The 23,079-nt window shown below is 38.3% G+C and overlaps 1 protein-coding gene across 1 annotated transcript; it reads right to left on the bottom strand.

The window, feature by feature from the left end:
* Positions 1-15,719: 15,719 nt before the first annotated feature.
* Positions 15,720-22,467, bottom strand: LOC124390245 (adenylate kinase 7-like). The gene is made up of 18 exons (XM_046856072.1): positions 22,396-22,467; positions 21,500-21,619; positions 21,304-21,415; positions 21,120-21,214; positions 20,923-21,033; positions 20,694-20,777; positions 20,432-20,520; positions 20,107-20,197; positions 19,776-19,853; positions 18,470-18,634; positions 18,244-18,372; positions 18,049-18,154; positions 17,507-17,635; positions 17,355-17,420; positions 17,065-17,262; positions 16,741-16,955; positions 16,463-16,621; positions 15,720-16,024 (listed from the first exon to the last, which is right to left on the bottom strand). Exons 3-18 carry the CDS (start codon positions 21,380-21,382, stop codon positions 15,971-15,973), a joined length of 1,848 nt encoding a protein of 615 aa, XP_046712028.1. The 5' UTR covers positions 21,383-21,415; positions 21,500-21,619; positions 22,396-22,467; the 3' UTR covers positions 15,720-15,970.
* Positions 22,468-23,079: the final 612 nt, after the last annotated feature.

The raw sequence follows: 23,079 nt of genomic DNA, 5'->3' as shown, positions 1-23,079 counted from the left end.
TTATTTGGACAAAAAAATGGAACTGGCATAACTGGCATTGTGGTTGTACAGAAACATCATGGCGTATAATTGGGCTTTGCTTGTTGTTTGATGTTATGTGCCTTAGAGAAAAAGTCTGAAATTAACGAGTTTAAAAAAAAAAAAGGTTTATGCCCAATTTTTCCACTAGATTTTGGAATGTGCTTGTGGAGATTTGAGCTCATTCAGTCATATTAGTAAAGTCAGGTAATGATGTAGGTGAGAAGGTGAGGAGGCCTGGGGTGCGGTCAGATTTCCAGTTCATCACCAGTTCAGGTGTTCAATAGGGTTGAGGTCAGAGCTCTATAGCAGGAGTTCTTCCACACTTTAATTCATGGAAAGCAGATCATCATGGAGCTGGTTTTGTTCAAGTAAAGAACATTCAAAGATGTCTTGTTCAAATGTATGCTGATTTTGTGGTAACAGTTTGGAGAAGCACCACATATAGCTGGAAAATTCAGGTGTCCCAATACTTTTGTCGATAGCGTGTCTTTCACTTTGAGGAACTTCAAAATGATTTGATTGAGATTGTGATATTTTGCTTTTTTTTCCAGTAAAATAATTTAAATAGTTCACACTCTTTGTGTTTCTCAGTATGACTTTACAACTGAATATATGCATTTAAAATCAAATGCCATGAAGTTGCATTTCCTTGAAAATAAATGCGAATGCAAAGCGTTTTATTTGTTTAAATAACTGAAACTGATTATATTCCAGTGTAATGCATGTAGATTTAATGTAACTTGACTCGCACGCAGTTCATTTGTGGCTTCATCTACATAATTTATTCATGCACACGGAACAAGATTAGCTGGGGGTTGGAATTAATCACTTGAAGTAAACGGCACTTGATTTAATCAAGCAAATATAACAAGAAATTAAAAACAATGAGGAAACGTTACTACAAATATTCACCTGCACTCAAGACTATTTCAATTTGTGCAAACACGCAACACTCAGATTTTCAAGTTTTAGTTTTCTCATTTTTAAAACTTTTTCATTTTAGAAACTGTACTGAAAGTAATAACTTATTTAAAAAAAAAAAAAAAAAAAAACCTGACTGATGGATTTACCCTCCTAATCAGCAGATTCGATGTAGGAATTGATTCAAACAGGGTCAAGGTCACAGCAAGGTCAGGTATATTTCTCCCAAAGCTTTCTTCCTGATTAAAGTATATTTTAAAAGACATTAGTGGCAAGATGGTAGATTTGTTGCCGGCCGTGGCTACTTGATTTCCTTTTCTTTGTTCTCGCACCACATTCTACACGTAACTTCAGCCTGATTATCATCAATCTATTAGAAGTTTTCTGCTTTCACGACATTCGTCCGTTCTTTTCATCCCTTTATTTACAATGAAATTTTGTTTTTTATTTATTACCAGAAAGGGTGATAAGTAGATCTGTATTTAATAATTAGGAAGCTGTAACTAAATATTGGTAATAAAATCTGTATCATGGATGTTGTGATGGTGGCAAGTATGGAAAAAAAACATGGACTGGGCTTTAATATAGTCTAAAATATACCAATTAATCTGTGTATTTGTGTCATTTGGAATACACAACAGACTTCTTATGTGCTACTCTTATGTTAATCGGAGTCAAAGAAAACGTTAAAATGGGACATTTTACAGGTCAATACAGAGTGAGACAGCAATTGTAAACATTTCCCAATGACTCTTCTGAGCTAAATGGATCGTTTTTGATTGTCATTTCTGCATCACTAAACGCTTAAACGCTAATTGTTCCGTACAGCGGAAGACGGTTGATCCACATAGTGATGTATATCCATACCCACTGCACCGTTCTTTACGTTTTGATGCATTTGTGTAATTTGCAATACACAAGAGACAGCTCGTCTTTTTTATGTGCGACTCTCATGAAAGAGAGACGAGAAAAATCGTCCATTTTGTTTCCTTGCCGAATATCAAAGGACGGAAACATTCAAAATAAAGAGCACCATCTGCTTGTGTTCTCTCGCTCTGGCGGCGACATGTCATGAGAACAAAAACAACTAAAAAAATATTCTGAGGCAGAAAGCCTGCTTTATACGTGTTTGTATGTATATACAGTATATACGTATATAAAGGCAGAGAGTATTTTAAAGCAGGTGCACACTTTTGAATGTTTTTTTTCCCCACAATTTCAGCCATTTTTTTCCCCGAGCTGTATGTGAGTTGATGTGAAGTTTTTACAGTTGTTATAAAACAGCTCTGCTCATTGATAACTCAGGGTTAAAGGGCACCACTGAATCTGGCTTGTCCTGCGCTCATCTTCTTTTCGCGCACCGACCGATCGAACATCTGCCACGAATTCGAGACGGAGTTGAGCTTTTAAATTTTTTTTTCAAGACGGCGCGTTTGTGAGGCGTTCGACCGTGCGGCGCAACCAACAGCTCTGAAAGGATGTGAAGGCGAGCAGATGTTTTTGAGAAACTTCTCGTCACGTCAAGGAAAGTAAAGAGAAGGATTTACAAAAAAATAAAGAAGAAGAAGAAGTGACGTTTCATGGACATTCAAATCAATGTTATAGTGTTAAGCTGTCTTAGCTCATTGAGCAGTACGTCTGCGCAACATCAGCTCCCAGACGCAAGTATGAAGCTTCCATGATTGCTGCCTTCACCGAAAGCCTGCTGATCGGCGCCTTTATCCTTTTTTCAGACAGATATAGAAGAATATACCGCACCTACTTTCTCTCACAGCCAAGCCAAAATAATGATATGTAAAGTCATTAATAAGCATTCATAATCCAAATTGGATTTGATTCCTCATTCAATGGGTTTTTATGTTCTTAGGTTATACCATATAATGCTGCACATCTAAACACCGTATATTTTTGAGTTCATAATCATACTTTAGAGTGGAGCTTTCCTTTTGAGATGGCGTTTCTCCTTCTTTGTTGGAGCTTGTGAAACAAAAATACGCTTGTCCAGCACTTTTTCTTCTCCTTCTGCCACCACAGTAAATAATAATACGTCCAAAAAGCGCAGGCATTATACTGTCAATCATGTCCATCTTGTCATGGGTACAATTATCCCATACCTGTCAGCGTTACACTTTTAAACTCAGTGGCAGCCAGAAACACGTTCAGACACGGCTATAATTTTTTATTCTATTCCTGACCACAGATCCTTGATGTTTGAAAGTGCACCAAGGACAAGTGCTGAATTTCTTGTGTTTAGAGGGATTTTTTCCCCAATGCAGTTTTGCTCGTCCCAGAGACCTTATCGCACAACAATTTTGTTTTTTTTCCCATGAAAATTTCAATGGTGTCTACTTTTTCTCGAGGTCATCAGCAACCTGCTGAGTGTGTGTGTCTCTTGGAGAAAGCCATGAAATGTCAGGGTCAATAAAACATACAACAAGCTCATGGCCAAAAGAAGAAGCAAAGACACATGGGAGGACAGCGATACGGACAGTATTATAGGAAAGAATGCTTCGCAAGGCTGTAGATGTGCACAGCATTTTAGTGAATGCGAAACTTTTCAGAGGCGACGGGAGACGAAAAATCGTTAGAGGTATTATGCTAATCCGTCCCTGTGGCTACGTCTGTAGCAATCCGAGCTTCAGCTCTCCGTTGGACTTCAGCGGGTTTAGTCTTGATAGAACGCTTCCCTGTAAGCTGCTGCTTTTAAATTGGAAGGCAGTCCATCATAAAGTGATGTGTTGATAGGAGGACGACCGAGTACATTTCCATGCGGCACATTCAAGCATTGTAAAAAGGAGCTTCAGTCCCATTTCAACCCTCTAAACACAGATCTAATGATTAGTGGTTTATACTGCAGATCCTCCTCGCTCCAGTCCACTACAAATGAAATGGCTGCTGAAAAATAAATATACACGATATAGACTAGAGTAAATAGACACCTGACTTTTCCAGCCATACGCTTCCTCCCCAAACTGTTACCAAAATCCGATTTCCCTGAAATCCTGAAATTTTCCTTCATTTGAATTAGGAGACCCCAAACCTGTTCCAGCATGACAATTCCCCCTGTACACAAAACCAGCTACATGAAGATATGCTTTAAATGGGTTGGAGCGGAAGATCTCCTGCTATAGAGCTCCAAACCTATTGAGCACCTTTGGGATGAACTGGAACGTTGACTGCACCCCTGGAACCTACACCTACATCGTTTTACATTATAAACACGCAGCTACACTCAGTTTAATCAGGGTTCTACATGAATTCTCCATCTTATAACGTGTAAAGTGCAATAAAACCTTTTCTGATTCTGATACATTTTCTGAGTTAAATGTGATTTTGAAATGTTATGTAACCTATATAGCAAAAACAGTGAATTTGATAAATGGGTGCAGACACAAGATTTACATTTATATGTATGGCATTTGACAGACATCTTTTATCCAGAGCAACCTATTTTAATCCCATAAATAGGGTTAAGAGCCTTGTTTGGGGGCCCAGGAGTGGCAGCTTCGTGAAGCTGGGATTTGAACTCACAACCTACAAATCCAATTTTAATATCTAAATAATGACCTATATACATCTAATTAAAACGAGAAATGTAGCGGGAAAAAGGGCATAAGGATTTACAACCAACAGCTATTGTACACAGATCCTAGTGCACTTGATGATATAGTGCACATCATCGAACTTACATTACAGGTCCCCTGGTGGTCTAGTGGTTAGGATGCGGCGCTCTCACCGCTGCGGGCCGGGTTCGAACCCCGGTCAGGGAACCAACCCCAGCCACTCTTAGTGCCGGCCCCAAGCCCGGATAAATGGGGAGGGTTGCGTTAGGAAGGGCATTCAGCGTAAAAACATGTGCCAAATCAAACATGCGGATGATCCGCTGTGGCGCCCCTGATGGGAGAAGCCGAAAGAAATCTAACTTACGATATTTATATCTATTTATAATGTATTTTGAAAAATTGACAGAAGATGAAAAGTTTGAAAGTGTTACGATTTACATGTAACATAAGTTTAAATAACATTAAACATTTTCCATTAAAGCTATTTCTTTAGCCAATTTCCACAGAGGGTCCAACTTACCGCTCAACAAGTACGTGGTTTAATATTTAAAAAAGAAAACAAGAGAACGAGCAGATTAGAAGCGAAAGTTGATTTGCACCTGGACCCACACCCTGATACCTTCTCATCAAATTTCAACAGCAAATGGGAGCAATGCTGTCTTGTTTGTTTTGATCTGATTGTCAGTCTTGTTCTTGGAAAATTTTCCAATTCAGGGATCACCGGTCGTAACCTGTAATGGTGTTTTGATTTTTCTGAGCTAATCCTATAGTATAAGGGGAAGTGGGCAGTTTCTCACTTACCTCAAGGTTGTACACAGTTTGTAGGCGAGCATTCGAATATGCTTTAAAGGCTTCGTTTTCATGAATATATCAAGCCGTTATGTATTATTCCCACGCCTATGTTATTTATTCTCTGTATTTGTCCTGAACACGAATACAGGCTGTTAGCTGAGCAAAAGAATGGTGTGATTGTACCGAACGGGTGAGAATGGAAAGATTATAGAAAAGTATTCTCATTCCTGAGAGCCGAATGCTGTTTTTCCTCCTGCACATTTCTGAATGCAGACGAAATCTTGTGTAATGCATTTGTTTTGATTTAAAATAAACCGACGGATGAGAGAGAGAAGCTCGTGAGCGGAAGCTCGTGTCCGTCAACGGACCCTTTTTTATAATCGATATCCAACCCTCAATGCATTAAAGCTCGGCTCGACCTAATTAGTTTTGTTTGACGTTTTATTGATTTCATACGCAAGGCCGGGGCGAACGATTTCGAACTGATTTTGTCGTTAATCCGATCGGCCGTGTTTCTGTTTCAATCCGCGTTGCAGGAAATCTATTGTAAAGGCTTTTAAACCTGGGCTCAGGTCACGTCGACGTTAAGGAGATCTAATAATCCTAACGAGATTCACTCGAGCTTATTTAGTCGTGTTCGCTGATATCAATTCGAACGCAATTCCCGCCGATCGCTTTTTAATGTTCGATATTAAGATGAGCTATTTATACCCGGTGAATAATGTTCTGGTTATACAGAATACTAAACACAGCCAAAGATCTGTCACTGGCCTCACACACATAAACAAACACACACACACACACACACACACACACACACACATATCCAGTAGGAGCCAGTCCTGTCTAATAGCCTGGGTGGTGGAAGAAAGGGAATCAATTGCCCAGAAATATGAGCAATGGTAATCTCCGTCTAGATTAGTAATAAATTAATCATTAGCTGAGCGAGATCAAGGGCACGCCGATGCTAATTAAACGGTGATCACGATAAACATTTTGTGTCTGTGCGCCAGCAGCATGGTGTGGACCAGGGCACGTTCGTGAATTGGTTGCACGATCTGACAGCGCGAGCATAAACACGGAGCTTTTCTGTTTGATTTCTTTATTTTCTTAGCTCTCTGGACATGATAATAAACGAGAAAACAGAAGTGTTTTATGTACAATAGTGTGATTCCAACCTGGTGGTATGCTAAGTTTACACAACCTAGTGAACCAGTGTTGATTTATTCATTGATAGAGAAGCTTTTTTTGTACGTCACTCTGGATAAGTGTGTCTGCTATATGCCATAAATGGAAAGGTATAAGGTGTAAATGTATCTAGGGATACCTGACTACATTTCCAGCCATATGTAACATAAGCTAGTATGAATTTTTCCCTTCACTTGACGTAGGAGACCCAAACCTCCTTGTAAAGTTCTCATTGGGATGAATAAAGTAGCTACCTACTGATCTGCTTTATATGGGTTGGAGTGAAAGATCTTCTGCTTTAGAACTCAACCCTATTGAACACCTTTGGGATGAATGTGAACACTCACTGAACCCCTGGCCTCCTCACCTTCTCACCTACATCACTTTACTAAGACTCCTGTGGCTGAATGAATCACACAAAATCTCCACAAGCACACTCCAAAATCTAGTGGAACATCTTCCCAGAAAAGTGGAGGTTAATATAACATCAAATGTTTAATATTTTATGATACAAATCAGTACCTATTTTAATTATTCAGGCTGGAGATTACATTTCCAGGTCCATTAAAAAACATTTTTGGCTTAATGATACACCCTGAAGGATGACGCACGATGTGTGTGATGTTTGTGTGTGTGTGTGTGTGTGTGTGTGTGTGTGTGTGTGTGTGTGAGAGAGAGTGAAAGCCTCTTATAGAAACTCACTAATCATTACTCATTTTGACTTTATGATTAATTACCGCTAAACTGTCATTTCATACTTTGTAAAAGTCTCCAAAATCTCTGCCAAAGAAAGATAAAAGTTGAAAAGAAACATGATAATAGTAAATGAACGATCCTTTACAGAAAGTTTTGGTCAAAAAAGTAGCATGGAGCTGCATTAAATGAAAGAGCGAGCGCTTTGTTGACAGCTCACTCCTCAGCCATAAACAGTGGAGCTGTAGTTTGTCTGGACTGGTGATGAATGCAGTCACATCCACTTCACTAATGGAAAAAAGAATGACTATTCTAGACCACACACACACACACACACACACACACTCACACCGCTAGCTATCAAATTAATTTCTGAAGCAGAACAGTTTAATTCAGAATCCTGTCTTCAGCCCTGACCTGGTGCCAATGCATTTCTAATCAAGACGAATGACCTTTTCGTAGCTCTTTGCCTATGCGCACAGACGAATGTATAGCCTTCTCTTTCGCTGATTGTTTCCGGAAAAACCGAGTGGACACACTTCATAAGAACGCAGCAATGGATTTTTTTTTCCCTTCTCTATAGCTTGAATGCATTTCCTCATGGCTGTACACGCTGGGGTTTTATTTTTTCAGGTTCATACTGTATTATTTGTTTTTATATATATATATATATATATATATATATATATATATATATAAGAGCTCTGCGCTCATGCGGTATGAGAGATCGGCGATGGCTTTCAAATCACATCCCTACTTTTCTCAGACTACTTTCAACAAGAAATCCAACCAAAACAAGCTTCAGTGCAGAGTGAGTTTGATTTCCAATCTCCTTCGCCCATATCAAGACTCTTCACTGCTACTTCTCTCTTTTTTTTTTGTTCTTTTTTGTTTTGCAAACACCGTAAACCACAAAACAGACACGAGCAGTCACCATGACCTTGCTCGTAGTGTCCGAAGAACTCGTGGTTTATACGGTCGGTGATGAGCACTTACTTTAATTTCACATTCGTGCAGGTGGAGGATGACGATTTTCACCCTTTTAGGCCTGGAATCAAATGCACTCCTGTATTCAGGCCTGGTCCATCATCTAGCGCTACGGCTGAGACAAATTGGCCTTGTTGATAGAGCAATATTGGTGCAGCAGTTTAAAAGCTCTGCCCTTATTTGTTAAAAAAAAAACATTTTTTATTTTACTCGTCACTTTCCTTTCCTGGCCGTTCAATAAATACAGGAACCGAGTGGCTTTTCCTGTATTACATTTATACAGATCACAAAGGTGACGAATTCTTATAGCAGATATACTTCTGGTTCTCAAAACAGATATGTCACACATGGTATCATACTTTCAGTATCTCACTGTACAGTATGATTAGATCAGTCATTAGGGCTTCATAGCTGGTTCTTACTATTCTTACTGGTTCTTGTCCGTTTCTCTGCACAACGGAAAAACCCTTTGTCCGTGTATTTACTACATTATTTTGACACCACAATTATGTTACACAATAGTTTAAGCGTAAGAAAGTGCACACAAGATCACAACATTGCAGAACCAAACTACTATAGTTGTATTTTAATATACAATAACAAATATATTGTTGTTGCAGCCAATTTTTCTTTCAGGTTATAATTCCAAGTTGGAAAACATCTGAGAAACAAAGAACTGTTTGTCTGGAAGCTAAGTCATGTCATCTGGACTGCTATCTGATTCGATCGAAACGTTACGCTACCCGTCTGAGCAGACGTGACTCAACTTCCTGATAACTGCACCTGGATGACTAATAATCTTTACAGACCAGAATTATTTATTTATCTTGGGGGTTTTGTTTGTGTTACACTGTAGATTTTCTGTATCTTTTTTTATTGATTTAGATAAAATAATAAAACATTAATTAATACATTTACTTTTTTTTTTTTAACTCTATGGATACTGTCATTAAAGTGTGGACATTTTGTCTTTTTTATTCCCATTTTTTGAGCATATGTTTTTGATTTATCTTCATGTTTCTTGTAAGTTTTCCCAAAGATAAAATAGAGCTCAGAAAAATGTCAAATAAAAATCTAAATCGATTCAGATATTCACGTGCATTTGATCCGTACCTCTACCACGACACTGTATTATCAAATCCTTTTTTTTTTTTTTTTTTTGTATTTTTAAATATTTCTATTATTCTGAATAAAATTTTTGCTTCCGAACGTTTCTCCTTCCTCCGTATACACCTTTAGGGCTTGACAGGGAAGTTTGAGCAGAACGATCTCATGAAATATTTATGAAAAAAGTTTTTCTAATTCACTATTTAAAAAAAAAATAAAAAATGAACAGTCTTCAGGAGACTTGCCTTGACCTGTGTATGTACCGAATCAAATCCGGAGAGAGAGGTTGTGTACTGTTAAAGTAATGCACAAAAAAACAACAGGAAGGCGAGCGATGACATTTCGACCTGCTGTCTAATGCGCACAATATAACAAACCCGAACTACGTTGTGCATGTGCTCGAGATCTGGGGGCATACTAAAAGGGTAAAAAAAAATGCGTTGACGCGGTTAGCTTTGTAGCCATTAACGACAGGGAAGGGCATGGACTCATAATAAAACACAAAAAGGTCACAGTAGAGGTCTGCTGGAAAAAAAAAAAAGAGTTAGCACTGGTGTAGCTGTACTTGAAACGGTGTGTGATTTCATTCATATTAAATCATTAAATAGGGCCAAAGCACTGTCGTTAGCGGTCTGTGTCAAAACCTCTCAGGAGGACGTCTTGTCAGTTAAAAAGGCCGACAAATTTCCTTTAAATCTCATGACATTCACAAATCAAAGTGAATAATGGATGATGGATTGAATTGGTGCCAGTAACACCGCAGTTACTCTGTTCTGTTTTTAAATGTGAGCCGTTATCGAGTTTGTGTGCCTCCAGAAAAAAAATTGGATCCTACCATATAGGTACACTTTGTAGGCGTATAATTACCGACTGTGTTGCCGTGCACAATGTGTCAGCCCATATAGACAGCACAAGACCAACCACGGAGCACATATTGTTCAGGTGGAGTTGCTTCTTGTCAGAACTGCTGGGCCACTGGCGTGTGTGTGTGTGTGTGTGTGTGTGTGTGTGTGTGTGTCGCTGAAACAAGATGTAGGTGTACAAATTTTAACTCTATCGTAAGCTGTGAGGCCTCGAATCACCAATCACTATTGTTCAATGTGATCCATCACTACAATTAATCACTAAATCTACACAGGCACACTCTGAAGTCAAGCGGAACGTCTTCCCAGAAGACTGGAGGTTATTATAACAAATAGGCCGTAAATGTGAAATCGGATGTTCTTAAGGAATGTACCAATGGACGAAGTGAACAAATTAGTAGTACATGAAGGTAAAATATGACTACAGAAGGTCCTCCCTTTAAACTTTCACTTGACTAAAATTACATTTGCCTTCAAAATTTTATTAGGGATTTACCTATCGATCTATTAACACAATATTAATGAGAAAACAATAATATCTATTTAAATGATCATGAGCCCAAAACCTTCTTTACCACTGCTTTAAATGTTCTGCTTGCTGCTGAACTGATGCTGAACTGCATGTTGGTGTACTCCAGTAAATTACAGATATGTGAAAAAACCTACTTAAATACAGCAACGAGTCACATTTACTTCCTTACTGTCCACCACTGACCAATCTAATGGTCAGGTGTCCACAAACAATCCTGTTCATAATAATAATAATATATTTAATAATCCTGTGAGTGTTTTTCTCATTTGCTTGTATCTGATACCAAACATCTCAGAGGCAATAATTGCATTGCCTATCCTTTTGATATCAACCTTCCACATTCCCTGTAGTCCAAAATATTTCTCCAGCTTCCTCATATTTCCCAGCTAAGGAACCCATGTAGCCGTCTCACCTGCTGTGTCCTGCTCATTATCCATTGTATGAGGAATACATCACTCGTGAATGCGCCTTTATGGAAAAATAATGAACCCTGGGTTGGCGTGATTTTGATTATCTTCCTGTGTTTGTCTTCCTCATTAGCTGTTTGCCAACAATTTGAAATAAATCACACACACATCATATTTTTTTATGGATTTATAGCTGTATTTAATGTTATGGAAACATTTAACGAAGCAAATTTATCGCTTATGTTATAGCAGCTATAAACCTCACAATGTAAACACCTTCACGCTTGAAACGGGATTTATTTTATTCCGTAAAGACCAGTGTGCCGTGTTTAATCGTCCTTATTCCCGGCCTTTGTGAGCTTTGCGATGACGTGAAAAGCAAATCGGGCCTTTAACCGAACCCTTAATGTGCTTTCGAGTGTTTGGATCATGACGAGAAAGCTCCACGATTCGAGAGCAGAAGTTCCTGCGCCGTAGTGGATAAATCCCTGCATCGCGTCACATGACCCAACCAATCTATGTGTAAAGCTACGCAGGTCGATCTCTAACCCTGCACATCAACGAGGTTATGCTACTCCACAGTAGCAATACAGAGCGATATTTCAGCAGCAAAAACATGCTTCTTACAAAGCGTCTTGGACTTCTTTGATCCTTGCAGAAAAGAGCGAGTGCGGCTGATGGACAGCACTGAGTCATCACCTCTTATTTTTAATGGGAGCTTCAATTCAAACGAGACACCATCATTGAGCTAATTTAGAGCAGCTACGCTCTACAAAGTAAAACCCATCGACTCTGGATTCTTCGCTAATCTGACCCTTAATCGTCTAACGCAGTGTCCTACTTGTCCCGGTCTGAGAAACAGAAATGTTAATGACAGGAAATATTTGGTATTATATATCATCCAAGAAGATCAATTGATTTTAATGAGAAATAAAAGCCTGGGCTCTTTTTTTTTCTTTCCCCCAACACTTAGTCTCTTCTGCCATCAAGTGGTTATACATGATCACTGTGAATGGATGTGCCTCGAAGATCACGTCACCTTTTTTGATTATTTTACACGAGTTCGTACTGGATTTTCTGAAATACATCTATGGTCGTATCCTATAATATTCCATAATGTGGTTTGTGAATATTTGCAAAATTGAACATCTTTAAATTGAGGGGGTGATGTTACACCTCCAGGACCAGCTGTTCAATTCTGGGTTCGAGTTACTGAATCTGCTGTTTGATACAATGTTCTTCTCACCCTTGTAAGTTTCCATCCAGGTTCTCCGGTTTCCTTCCACCGCCCCAAAGGTGGATTGAAACCACTTATGCTATGTGGGCATGACCGAGTATGTGTGTATGGTTGAATTCCTGAGTAAAGGATAAAGAAGTGAATTAATAAACTTGTCTTTATGTCAATAAAAGTGACACTGCCTTGAGTTCACTATACTGTATTTCGAATGTCCTCTAGTGGACAATTTCGGTACTAAACAGGGTTCTTTTTATTATTGATTTTTTTTTTAACCACTACACATAAACTTATTAATATTGAAAGGGTTTATTTCAAATTATTTGGTATAGTAAAGAGCCTTATATATGTATTACCACCTCAGACACACTCTCCTAGTTTAAGCGAAGATTAAAAACATCTTTTTAGCGAGTCCTGCACATAACACACGTCACATATCATAACCTTGTGCTCCAGTACATCTGATCAGATGCACATTATCAACTTGTGCTTGTTAATATTATAAACAGTAGCTACGCTAATTCCTCTTCACTGCCTCTCTTTCTTTACCAATCCTGAGGCATCCCGAGGTTGCACCAGCTCCAGTTGTGTCCCACCTCATGAAGATTGTGGACCTTCAAGGAAGTAGATGCTGACCACGAAGTTCTCAATCTCTAGTGTTTTATATTGTTTTTTAAGATTTATAATCACACCCTTAATATCATCCAAATAAAGATGGGTTCCCCTTTGAAATCGGGTTCCTCTCTAGGTTTCTTTCTCATAACAGGCTTCATCATCAGGGATAAATACATATCATTCACTTTAATTCTTAAGTTTTGTAAAGCTGCTCTGAGACAATGTCCATCGTAAAAAGCGCTATAGAAATTTTCCTATTGCTATTTGTTAAGATCATTTTGTGAAAGAGCAGATGCTCTGGTGTTCCCAATAAAGTGGTCAGCGAGGGTGTATTCACTATATATATAAATATAGTCTATGTGTATATAATTACTGTTTCCTGTACAGTCATTGAGTAAGAAATATATGTTGAAAACCTTTCAAAGTTTCTTCCTCATAAAATCTCAGGAAGCTGCCACAGACTCACTCATAGGGGATAAACACAAATTTTTTAATACCTTCTTATCTCTGTAAAGCTGCTTTGGGACAACGTCCATTGTTAAAAGTACTATAGTATAAAAATAATATCGAACTAAATTAAACTGAAGAAAAGCTGTTAAGACAATAAGCGTACAAAACTAGCAAACATGATCATTTGTTTCTTGTATAAACCCAAAAAATAAAAGGGTTTTAAAGAAATCATATGGCCATTTGAGTAAACAGCAAACAATTTTTATGCTAGCTAAGTTGGAATATTAACCTACCAGCTAAACTAAAAAAATGGCGTAGGGTTTTGAAGATCTCTTAAATTTGCTGAAAACTATACGTTTTGGTTGTTCTTAGCTAATCCAGCTAGCTTGTCCTAGCAAACCAGTGGTAAATATATATTGGGATATATTCTTTTTTTTAAATATATAGCCATCTAAATAAACAGCAAACAATTTTCTGCTAGCTAAATTGGAATATTAGCTTACCAGCTAAACTAAAAAAAATGGTGTAGGGTTTTTAAAATCTCTTAAATTTGCTGAAAACTATCGTTTTGGTTGTTCTTAGCTAATCCAGCTAGCTTGTCCTAGCAAACCGGTGGTAAAGATATATTGGGATATATTCAAACGATCGAGATTCTGTAGGCCACCATTTCGAATAATGTTGTAGAGTGAAATACGATGTTCATTTTCCATCACTGTGACCTGAATTATCATTACACTGGCTGGTCCTGTTCTCCAGACACCTTTTTAGCAACTTATTTTTTGACACTTTCAGCTGTGTGTCAAAAGCCTGGTACCATCCTGACCATTTAAAAAAAAAAATCTCCTTCCTCATAGCTGAGTCAGCACAGGAATCTGCTGCGTTAGCAACTTTTTCTCGCTAATTTTTGACAAGACCCTGGTGTATTTTTACATTTACCTTAGTTTTTAAATTTTTTTTTGAGTCTCTTGTATTGTAACCCCACAAATGATTTTCTCGCTTAACGAGAGACGATCGATGCCCTTTTTCAGGTTCCTCTCTAAACAGTGAAGGAGAGCTTAATTACGAGTCGACTCTCGCTATTGATTTCGGCAGGGTTGAAGGTAAGGGATAATACCGTGTCTTAGACCATGAAAAGGAATCTAAACACTTTCTTATTCGTGTCTCAGGATCTGTACTAATTACCAGAAGCTGAGAAGAAGTTCTTTTCAATGATGTTTGAACCCATAACTTCGTCGTGTCAATGGAAATGAACGGCACGTGGGCCAAAATGGCTGCCAGTCGTATCATCTCCTTCCACCTTAGTCAGAATTTCTGTACTGTTGGAAAGCTGGAGTTGCTTTTAAAAATGACACCAATTACAACTTCTCAAAGGCTTCTTCTCCTGAAGCCCATTATACCGAGATAAAGGATGACACATTGTGCAAGTTTACTGAGAATTATGTCCAGAAAGCAACCCCGAAAGCCGCACTAGTGTCAGCATACCCGCTAGTTCCTTTTTAGAGCCACTGAGTATGAGTCGTTTAAAAAAAACAAAAGAACGATAGTCTAAAAAAACATTGCAAAAATCTTTTTAAACAGCTTGGAGGTTTAAAACTCGTTTCAAGCGTGGCCGCTCCAGTGCTCATGTGGCAGAGTCTATTTGCGTGGTGTAAAATAGGCTTTAAAAGTGGGGGAAGTTTAGGCTAATGTTATAGGAATGCGCGAAATAGACAGGGACATTTCATAAATAAAGAAAGAAATACAAATGCATTGTAGCGTAACTTCTGGTTTTGACGATACGTTTTTTTCTGTGTAGTATTTCTGGTGTTCAAGTATTTAAAGAGTTTTTTAGTTTAGCATACGTTTCCTTCACGGTGCGGTCTGACAGCTAACTACATGCTGTATTAGCATGAAATTTTGCCTTTCAGCATGACGATGCTCCTGTGCACGAAGCCAGCTCCTTCTTAAGAGCTCTGAACCTTTGGAATGAACTAGAACACTGACTGTACCCCAGGCCTCCTCACCTAGCACCTGAGCAAAATCTGCACAAGAAGATTCCAAAATATAGTGGAACATCTTCCCAGAAGAGTGGAGTTTATTATAACAACAAATGTGGACTTTAATGTCGAATGAGATGTTCAAAAAGCACAAACCAATATTATGTTCAGACTTTTGGTTATAAGAAATAGTCGGTCCATAATAGAGAGTGCCCTCTGGTGGTCTGGAGGAAAATAGTCCACAGTGGCCTTGACATAACCCCAGTTAGTTAGATGATCCTGTTTTTTGAATCTATTGCAGATTTAAATATATAACGCTAAAAAATATTATAAAAAAAAACAAATTGACTTCCAAAAAAAGAGAAAATATCACATTTATTTTAGGCATTTATGTTATCATTACAGTAAACAACTAAAGTGGATGTCATTTTTACAGTAAGTCTAATAAAATATTCAATATTATCAACAAATTTAACGTATTTTCTGGACTATAAGCCGCTACTTTTTTCCCACGCTTTGAACCCCGTGGCTTAAACAACGAAGCGGCTAATATATGGATTTTTCCTGTTTTTATTTCCAGTTTCACAAATTTCAAGCCAAAAAACTGAGCCCCAACATTTTTTACGTTGATGTGTTTGTTTGCACTTCTGGCTTGTTTTTCAGGATATATTCAGCCTGAAAAGTAACAGATGAAGAAAAAAAACATAAATCTTTTACTGTTTGTGTTAAAAACTGCAGTAAACTGTAATATTAAATCATCTAAAAGTCATAATTTTGGACTTAATTACATCTTAATGATGGATTATGGATACTTAATAATGATATAAATAAATAATTAATAATACTAACAAGTGATAATTTGGTACTTTGTTCATTTATTCTGTCAGTTATTTCATATAATTATTCTGTGGCTGATTCTGATAAATATCTTTCCAGTAACTGATGCTAACTATGCGCTTTATAAAATTAAAGACCTCTAAAGAAAATGTCAGCTGGCTCATGATTATTGGGGGAGAAAATCTCTCTTATATTGCAAAAGCCTACACTATATTAACATTGTACATGAAGAAAGAGATGTTGTACTGAAACAGATAAAAGGGTCTGAAATCCTACCAGGAAGTATATTGGATCGTCTGGTTGGAGCTGACAGATCTCGAGGCAGCCTCGGATCACTGTGGGCAACACGCTGTTCATCAGATATTGCCTGAGCGGAGCCGATTTTGCCATCAACTGCGTCTCTTCCTGAAGCCTTTCTTCGTCCAGACGCTTGTTCTGACATGAAAAAGACGTGCACAGGCAAAATGAGCTGCGATAACGGGACGATTTCATGAAAAGTTTACAACTTACAACTTTGACTTGACTCAAGGCCCCAGTGTAGCATGTGTTCGTACCAGAGCCTCCTGTTGCTTTGCCCTCTGCTCCTCCTCTTCCTTTTTGCACTTGGCTTCGGCCTGACGATCCTCCTCCATCTTGCTCAGAATGATCTCCACCTGTCTCCTCTCCTCCTCCAAATCCTTCGTGGTGGAGCCATAGTTCCTGACCTCCCCCACACTCTCCATCACCCTCTCCATCACCAGGACGTTCTCCAAGTCATCACTTTCAATCTCTAGAAGGGATGAGAAAGGAGGTTTACATTGTTGTCTTGGAAAGCAGAACACGTCAGCACGGAAACGAGAAGATCTCAATTGCTCTCGTAAAGTCTCTTTGAGGCCTACTAATATGCACAGGATGATTTTCCAGCTCAGCGAAGTACTTCAGCACGGTTGCGTCCTCTGAATTCTTTTTTCGAAACGTGGCCAGACGTGGGAAATACTTCTCCACGGAGTGTGATGTCCCCTGCACCACGCTTTCGGGCAGATTCAGCACACGTTCCTCCAGGAACTTGTCGGTGGCATCCAGCGAGAACACAAACTCTACAGACACAAAAAGATTCGGTGAAAAGTGTTATCACGATCAGCACTGGAAACATTTTTTAATTTTTGTACATTCCTGTAACTCCACATACCCGGGATGATTTCCTTGTTGTGCGGAGGGATCTTCGAACGCTCGTCTTTAGCTTGATCAGACTCGGCTGTGTGATTTCACAAACAGCATTAAAAACTGAATAGAAGCGTTCTGACACTGTTTCATTGGAAAAGGAGCGCTTCTTCATCCTACCAGAAAACAGCTCTTTCGCTTGATTGTATGTCTTCGGAAAGCCGTCCAGGACAAACCCCTGATTTCTGCATGGTTTAGTCTTCAGCTTGTCTTTAATGATTTGGAGGACATACTGCTCATCCAACCGACCTGAACAAAAAGGTGACACACGTTCATTAATGTATCATTCATTTTTTTCACTGATAACAAACACTATAGGGTTTTAAAAGCAAGAAATGAGTCTAATGAGAATAAAAGTAATAAAATAGACGTTTAATTTATAGTAGCTACTGGATCATTTATCTTTAAGTGAATATTAATAAAATAAAATAATTCAAAAACCCTTTTACAGCCCAACAGTGGCAGGTTTTGTGATGAAAATCTTAAATCTTCAACACTATGACATCGGCGAAGTGATGTCAGAGATGAGAAGCGTGGGACATATGAAATATTTAAGAAAAGACGAGCATTAAATCATATTTCATGCATACTTAAGTTTAGGATCCAGCTTTATTGGTTTATAGCACCTATAAAAAGACAAGGATTCTTTATTTCTTCAGTACCTCCATTTTTTTCCAGGTTCTTGGTCAGTGTGTCCAAAAGCTCCCATGTTCCACAGGATTCCTCGTCCTCTTTCCCGTCTGCTTCTTCCACACGGGCACGTGACTCCTGTAGCATTAAAAAAAAACAATAGTGATCCTGGTGCAAAGCCTGTTAAAATTTTTCACATTTGATATATGCACTAGTGTGACACTTACCAGGTGAGCGAGCGTCTCGGTGATGGTCTCTTTGAGTTTTACATGGTGCAGTTTGTAGTGTTTGCATATCTTTTCAGCGACGGTGCTTTTCCCGACAGCAGGAGGTCCCAAGACACAGATGCGAATAGGCTGAAAAAAAAAATCAATCTCTCTGAAGCAACCAGGGTTTGATATTAACACAGTCATAAGTAATCATTCGAACAGTCCCAGTTTCTCAGTCGCTTACCAGCAGGCCTCGATTGAGCTTGTATTCCTCCACAATTTGGCTGATGCTCCCAACGAAACCGTTCTGTGAAACCCAGTTGAAGTCGAACTTCTCGGGACTCATAAACTTATCCAAATATATGGCTTTCATTTTAATGTCGACGAACAAATGGTCGATTTCCGATTGCTGAGAAACATGTAAAAAAACAACATCAGTGGGTAAAATATTGGATTTCTAAAAGAAGGTCGAGAGTTCAAATCTACAGCACTACAGCCTCTGCCGGACCCTAGAGCAAGACCCTCAACCCGCAACGTGCTCATTCGTAAAAGTGACATAAATATAAGTGTCTCTGGGAAGAACGCCTGCCAAATGCTGCAAATGTGCTCATCAATCAAATGTCTAACAAAAGTGCACAGTAGTTACAGTTACTTCCAGAAATAAATGGTTCAGTTGTGTCATGGTTTTATTGTGTCATTAAAGGAACCTTTTGATCAGATTTAAAACATTACCGTATTTTTCGGACTATAAGCCGCTACTTTTTCCCCACGGTTTGAACCCCGCGGCTTAAACAATGAAGCGGCTAATTTATGGATTTTTTCTGGGTTTTTCCCGGTTTCACAAGCTTCAAGACAAAAAACTGAACCCCATAACATTAGATCAATGAAATTGCCGAACGGGTTCAGGTGCACCAATGAAACTCTTTATATTAAATCAGATGCGCTCCCACTGAATCGGGCCGCACCACATCATAAATATGGATGATGTTCCTCTGACGTTTGACCTGCCGCTCACTCAGGAAATGTGAATCATTCGTCACGCTGAAAACAACCGGGCATGAAAAAACACTTCACCTGTGTTCTGAGCTGCATGGCATCAGGAGAAAAGATTCACCGATGGTGATTTTTAAACGCACGACGATGCCAAAAGATAAACTCCAGAGAGAAATAGTTGTGAAAGGAAGGAGGAAGACAGTGAACAATGACTCTCTTGGTAGGCTACTGTTTAGATACAAGCCGTGTAACAGACACTGTCTTTCATTAAAGCCTGTGTAAAGTTCATTAGTTTCAGTGTAGACACGGCTTATAGACAGGTGCGGCGTGTTTATGTTCAAAATAAAAATCTTTGTCAAATTCAGTGGGTGCGGCTTATATATGGGTGCGTTTAATAGTCAGGAAATTACGGTATGTTTAGCCTTTTACTTAAAAGAGGTGGAGCTAAAAAACCTCTATTGTGTCTGAGGGTGGAGCTCGTTTCCAACCCAGGAAAAAAATCGATCGAATTTAAGTGAAATCTGCTTTTTGAAAAACGCATCATTTGTTCAACTCACTGTCAATTCCTCTGATAGAAAAACGTCCTCTTTTGGAACGTTTCTGGTTTTTCCGGGTCCGAGCGCCACTGCTATTGCCTAAAACAATAGGAAAGGATTGAACAGCAATAAATACAGTATGTACTGTATATATATATATATATATATATATATATATATATATATATATATATATATATATATATACATATATATATATATATATATATATATATATATATATATATATGTATATATATATATATATATATATATATATATATATATATATATATATATAAATATGCCATAAATATATACTGTGTATATTGCTGCCATTACGTAAACTTACATTGACGATGTCAGCAATGGTGTTGTGTGATTCATCCACTGCAAGTAAAGACGGCACCTTGGTCTTACGCTCGATTACGTTCTGCACCATCCTTTTGAAAAAACAGAAGGACTCTCAGTGATCGATAATCTCTCAGGATTCCTGATAATAATCAGTGTTCACTTCAGTCATTTGACTCTTTTGAATGAAATATTTTGAGAGCTGAAACGATCTGATCGAATAAAACTGTCACTTGTGAATCATTTATGCTTAAAAATGTGTTACGTTGGTTTATTTAAAAGAGTAAATATACGTCACTAAGAGCAATCTGTCCATCACTACTCACCCTGCCAGGTCAGTGATGTGGATGGTTGGAACGAAATTGGAGCCGTCTCCGAAGATCGGCACTTCCTGTTCCTCTCCCAACCAAGACGTCTAAAAGAGAGCAGAGCCACAAACGCTCAGTTATACACTGATAAATATCAAAAAAGATCAGAATATAATCCCAACTCCAACATCAAAATGATCAGTTACAGCAGCAGCACAATACAGAGCGGAAGGAAAAAGCGTGAACGTGTCTCAAAGTGTAAAAAAGAGTCTGAATTGACCTTGAAAAAGAAATGAAACGCCTGCTCGCCCATGCCGTATTGCAGTCCGGAGGCAACCACAAAAGTAGAAAACTGGGATTTATTCTGAAATGTATGACACCATATTATAAAGATGACACAATACAGAAAAACACAGTGACGGAAAACATCTCGTCACTGCACATGAACACTTTAAACAATTATAAAAAAGAAGTGCGGCGTATAAAACAACACTTCCAGCAGCACTCACAGATCTTCCCAGTTTAAACACGAGCTTGTCCAGATCCATATGATCTTGAAAACTCGGATGCGGTTTCCGTCTCCTGAAGTCCCATTCCACGAGAGGAATTTCGGGATCGTTCTACAATCAAAACAACACAAAGTGCACAACTCTCACTGAAAGTTATATCGGCATTCGCTCTATAATGGAATCTCTGTCTCACTTACTGGATCGAGTGTCTCAGTCAGAGCCCAGGTCATGACCGTAGAGATCAGGATGAACATTTTCGGTTGAGGAAATGCATCCATGTCACTGTGAAGAGCTTCAATGACAACAGACAGCAACAAACCCTTTGATGAAAGGGTTCAAGATCAAATTTCAATCAGTAGGCAAACGTTAAACGAAAAATACCTGAGACCACCCAAGAGGCTTCCTCAATCTGATCAGCATTCTCGTTGTAGATGTTATAAACGATCACGTCCGACTCCATCAGGTGATGGAAAAGCTCCTCACGTGTTAAATTCTACAGGAACACAAACAATGTCTTTATTAAAAGAACATCGCAATGTAAAAAAAACAAAACAAACACAGCCGATGTTCCACTCACTTTATATTCTTCTACTGCAAATCCAGTCTTCTCCTCGCTTCCCGAAACAGTTCCAACAATCTCAAACGCTCCTGCTCGGGAACTCGACTCATTTTCCCGTTCAACATAAGAGGCTAAAAACTGAAAGCAAAAGAAAATTACAAATCAAAGTGTAATTAATAGCAGCAAAGTGTAGCACCTGTGTTAAATACACCCTAATAGTAAACCACCAGCAAAATGCAAAAAAAAAAAAACTCTGGAGACATAAACAATTGTCTTTTGTTGTTAGCATGTGAATTCTGGCTCTTACATTTCCTTAATCTCAGCTACATGATGTGCTGGACTGCTTTAATATATTGTAATATATTGCATATTCCTGAGATCTGGTTGTACTTCCCTAAATATAAAAAGACTAGCAGCTTGACCAGGCTGATACTAAGGATGCTGTGCTAAATCATCGCATGATGGCCAATAAACCAACAGCTTGCATGACTTTTTGTCCCAGTTTATAGCTCAAGGCTCAATATGGAAAGCCTTTACAACAGAATTGCTTCGGCACATGTTGATCTTCAGCTCAACAATGATGGAAATATAATGAATGGACAGTCAGTGTCATAATGGACATAATGAGTGTGTGTGTGTGTGTGTGTGTGTGTGTGTGTGTGTGTGTGTTATATTATATATTGATAGAAATGAGATGTTTGTTGAGGTTTCTTTTAATTGGGGGTTTAAAATGTTTATTTCAATCAATTATATTTATATTTGTAATGATTAAATGACAATAAAACCATAATACGTTTATATGCTTTGTATATGACACTGGACGGTACAAACTACTTATATAATAAATAACCTTCAAACTACTAATTCAAGTTGGGTTGGAAATAAAAAAGATTATTTTAAAAAAGAAATCTAACCTTTCCTATGTTTTTGGATGTATATTTATCCAGATTGTTGATAAAGACGCGTTTGGGCGCATGTTCCTCCGAATTCGCAGCCATACTTTTGTTAAATCTGTCGCTAGGCAACTTGAAGCGAATTGAACTCTTGAAGAGTCGATTCCTCATAACGCTCTATAAGAGAGTGTCGAGCTTCGGAGTCGACTCTATTGATTCGTTCTTAAGGGGGAGGATTTGTGCTGTAGCTGTCGGACTAAAAGCAGCTGGCATTGTCAAGAGTGATATTTACGGTATAAAAAGTGACAATTATTAAATAAAAATGTAGATTTATGACATAAAAAAGACACATTTACTTCCGTGATTGAAATTCCTGTTATTGTCCGCCAGATGGCAGTAGTACCAAGCATGCAAATGGCAGACACATAGGAATAAAATACATAAAACTAAAAAAGAATAGAGAAGCCCCTCTTGTTAATTTAGCTAAGTGCTATAAAAAATAAAGAGGCCACTCGCCAGGTCTTACATTTACTTTTCAGAGTTTATTTAACGAGCACCACAATTTACGACATAAAAGATGAACATTTATATCACTGGATGGTCATTTGTCCACAAACTTATGGCCACATAGAGCATTTTAGTCTCCATATTGTACTATACAATGATTATGGACATTTCTTGACATTAAAATCACATTGATAATAA

The sequence above is a fragment of the Silurus meridionalis genome, chromosome 8 (assembly GCF_014805685.1).
Source record: "Silurus meridionalis isolate SWU-2019-XX chromosome 8, ASM1480568v1, whole genome shotgun sequence".
Lineage (NCBI taxonomy): Eukaryota > Metazoa > Chordata > Actinopteri > Siluriformes > Siluridae > Silurus > Silurus meridionalis.
This window is presented reverse-complemented; position numbering and strand designations above follow the sequence as displayed.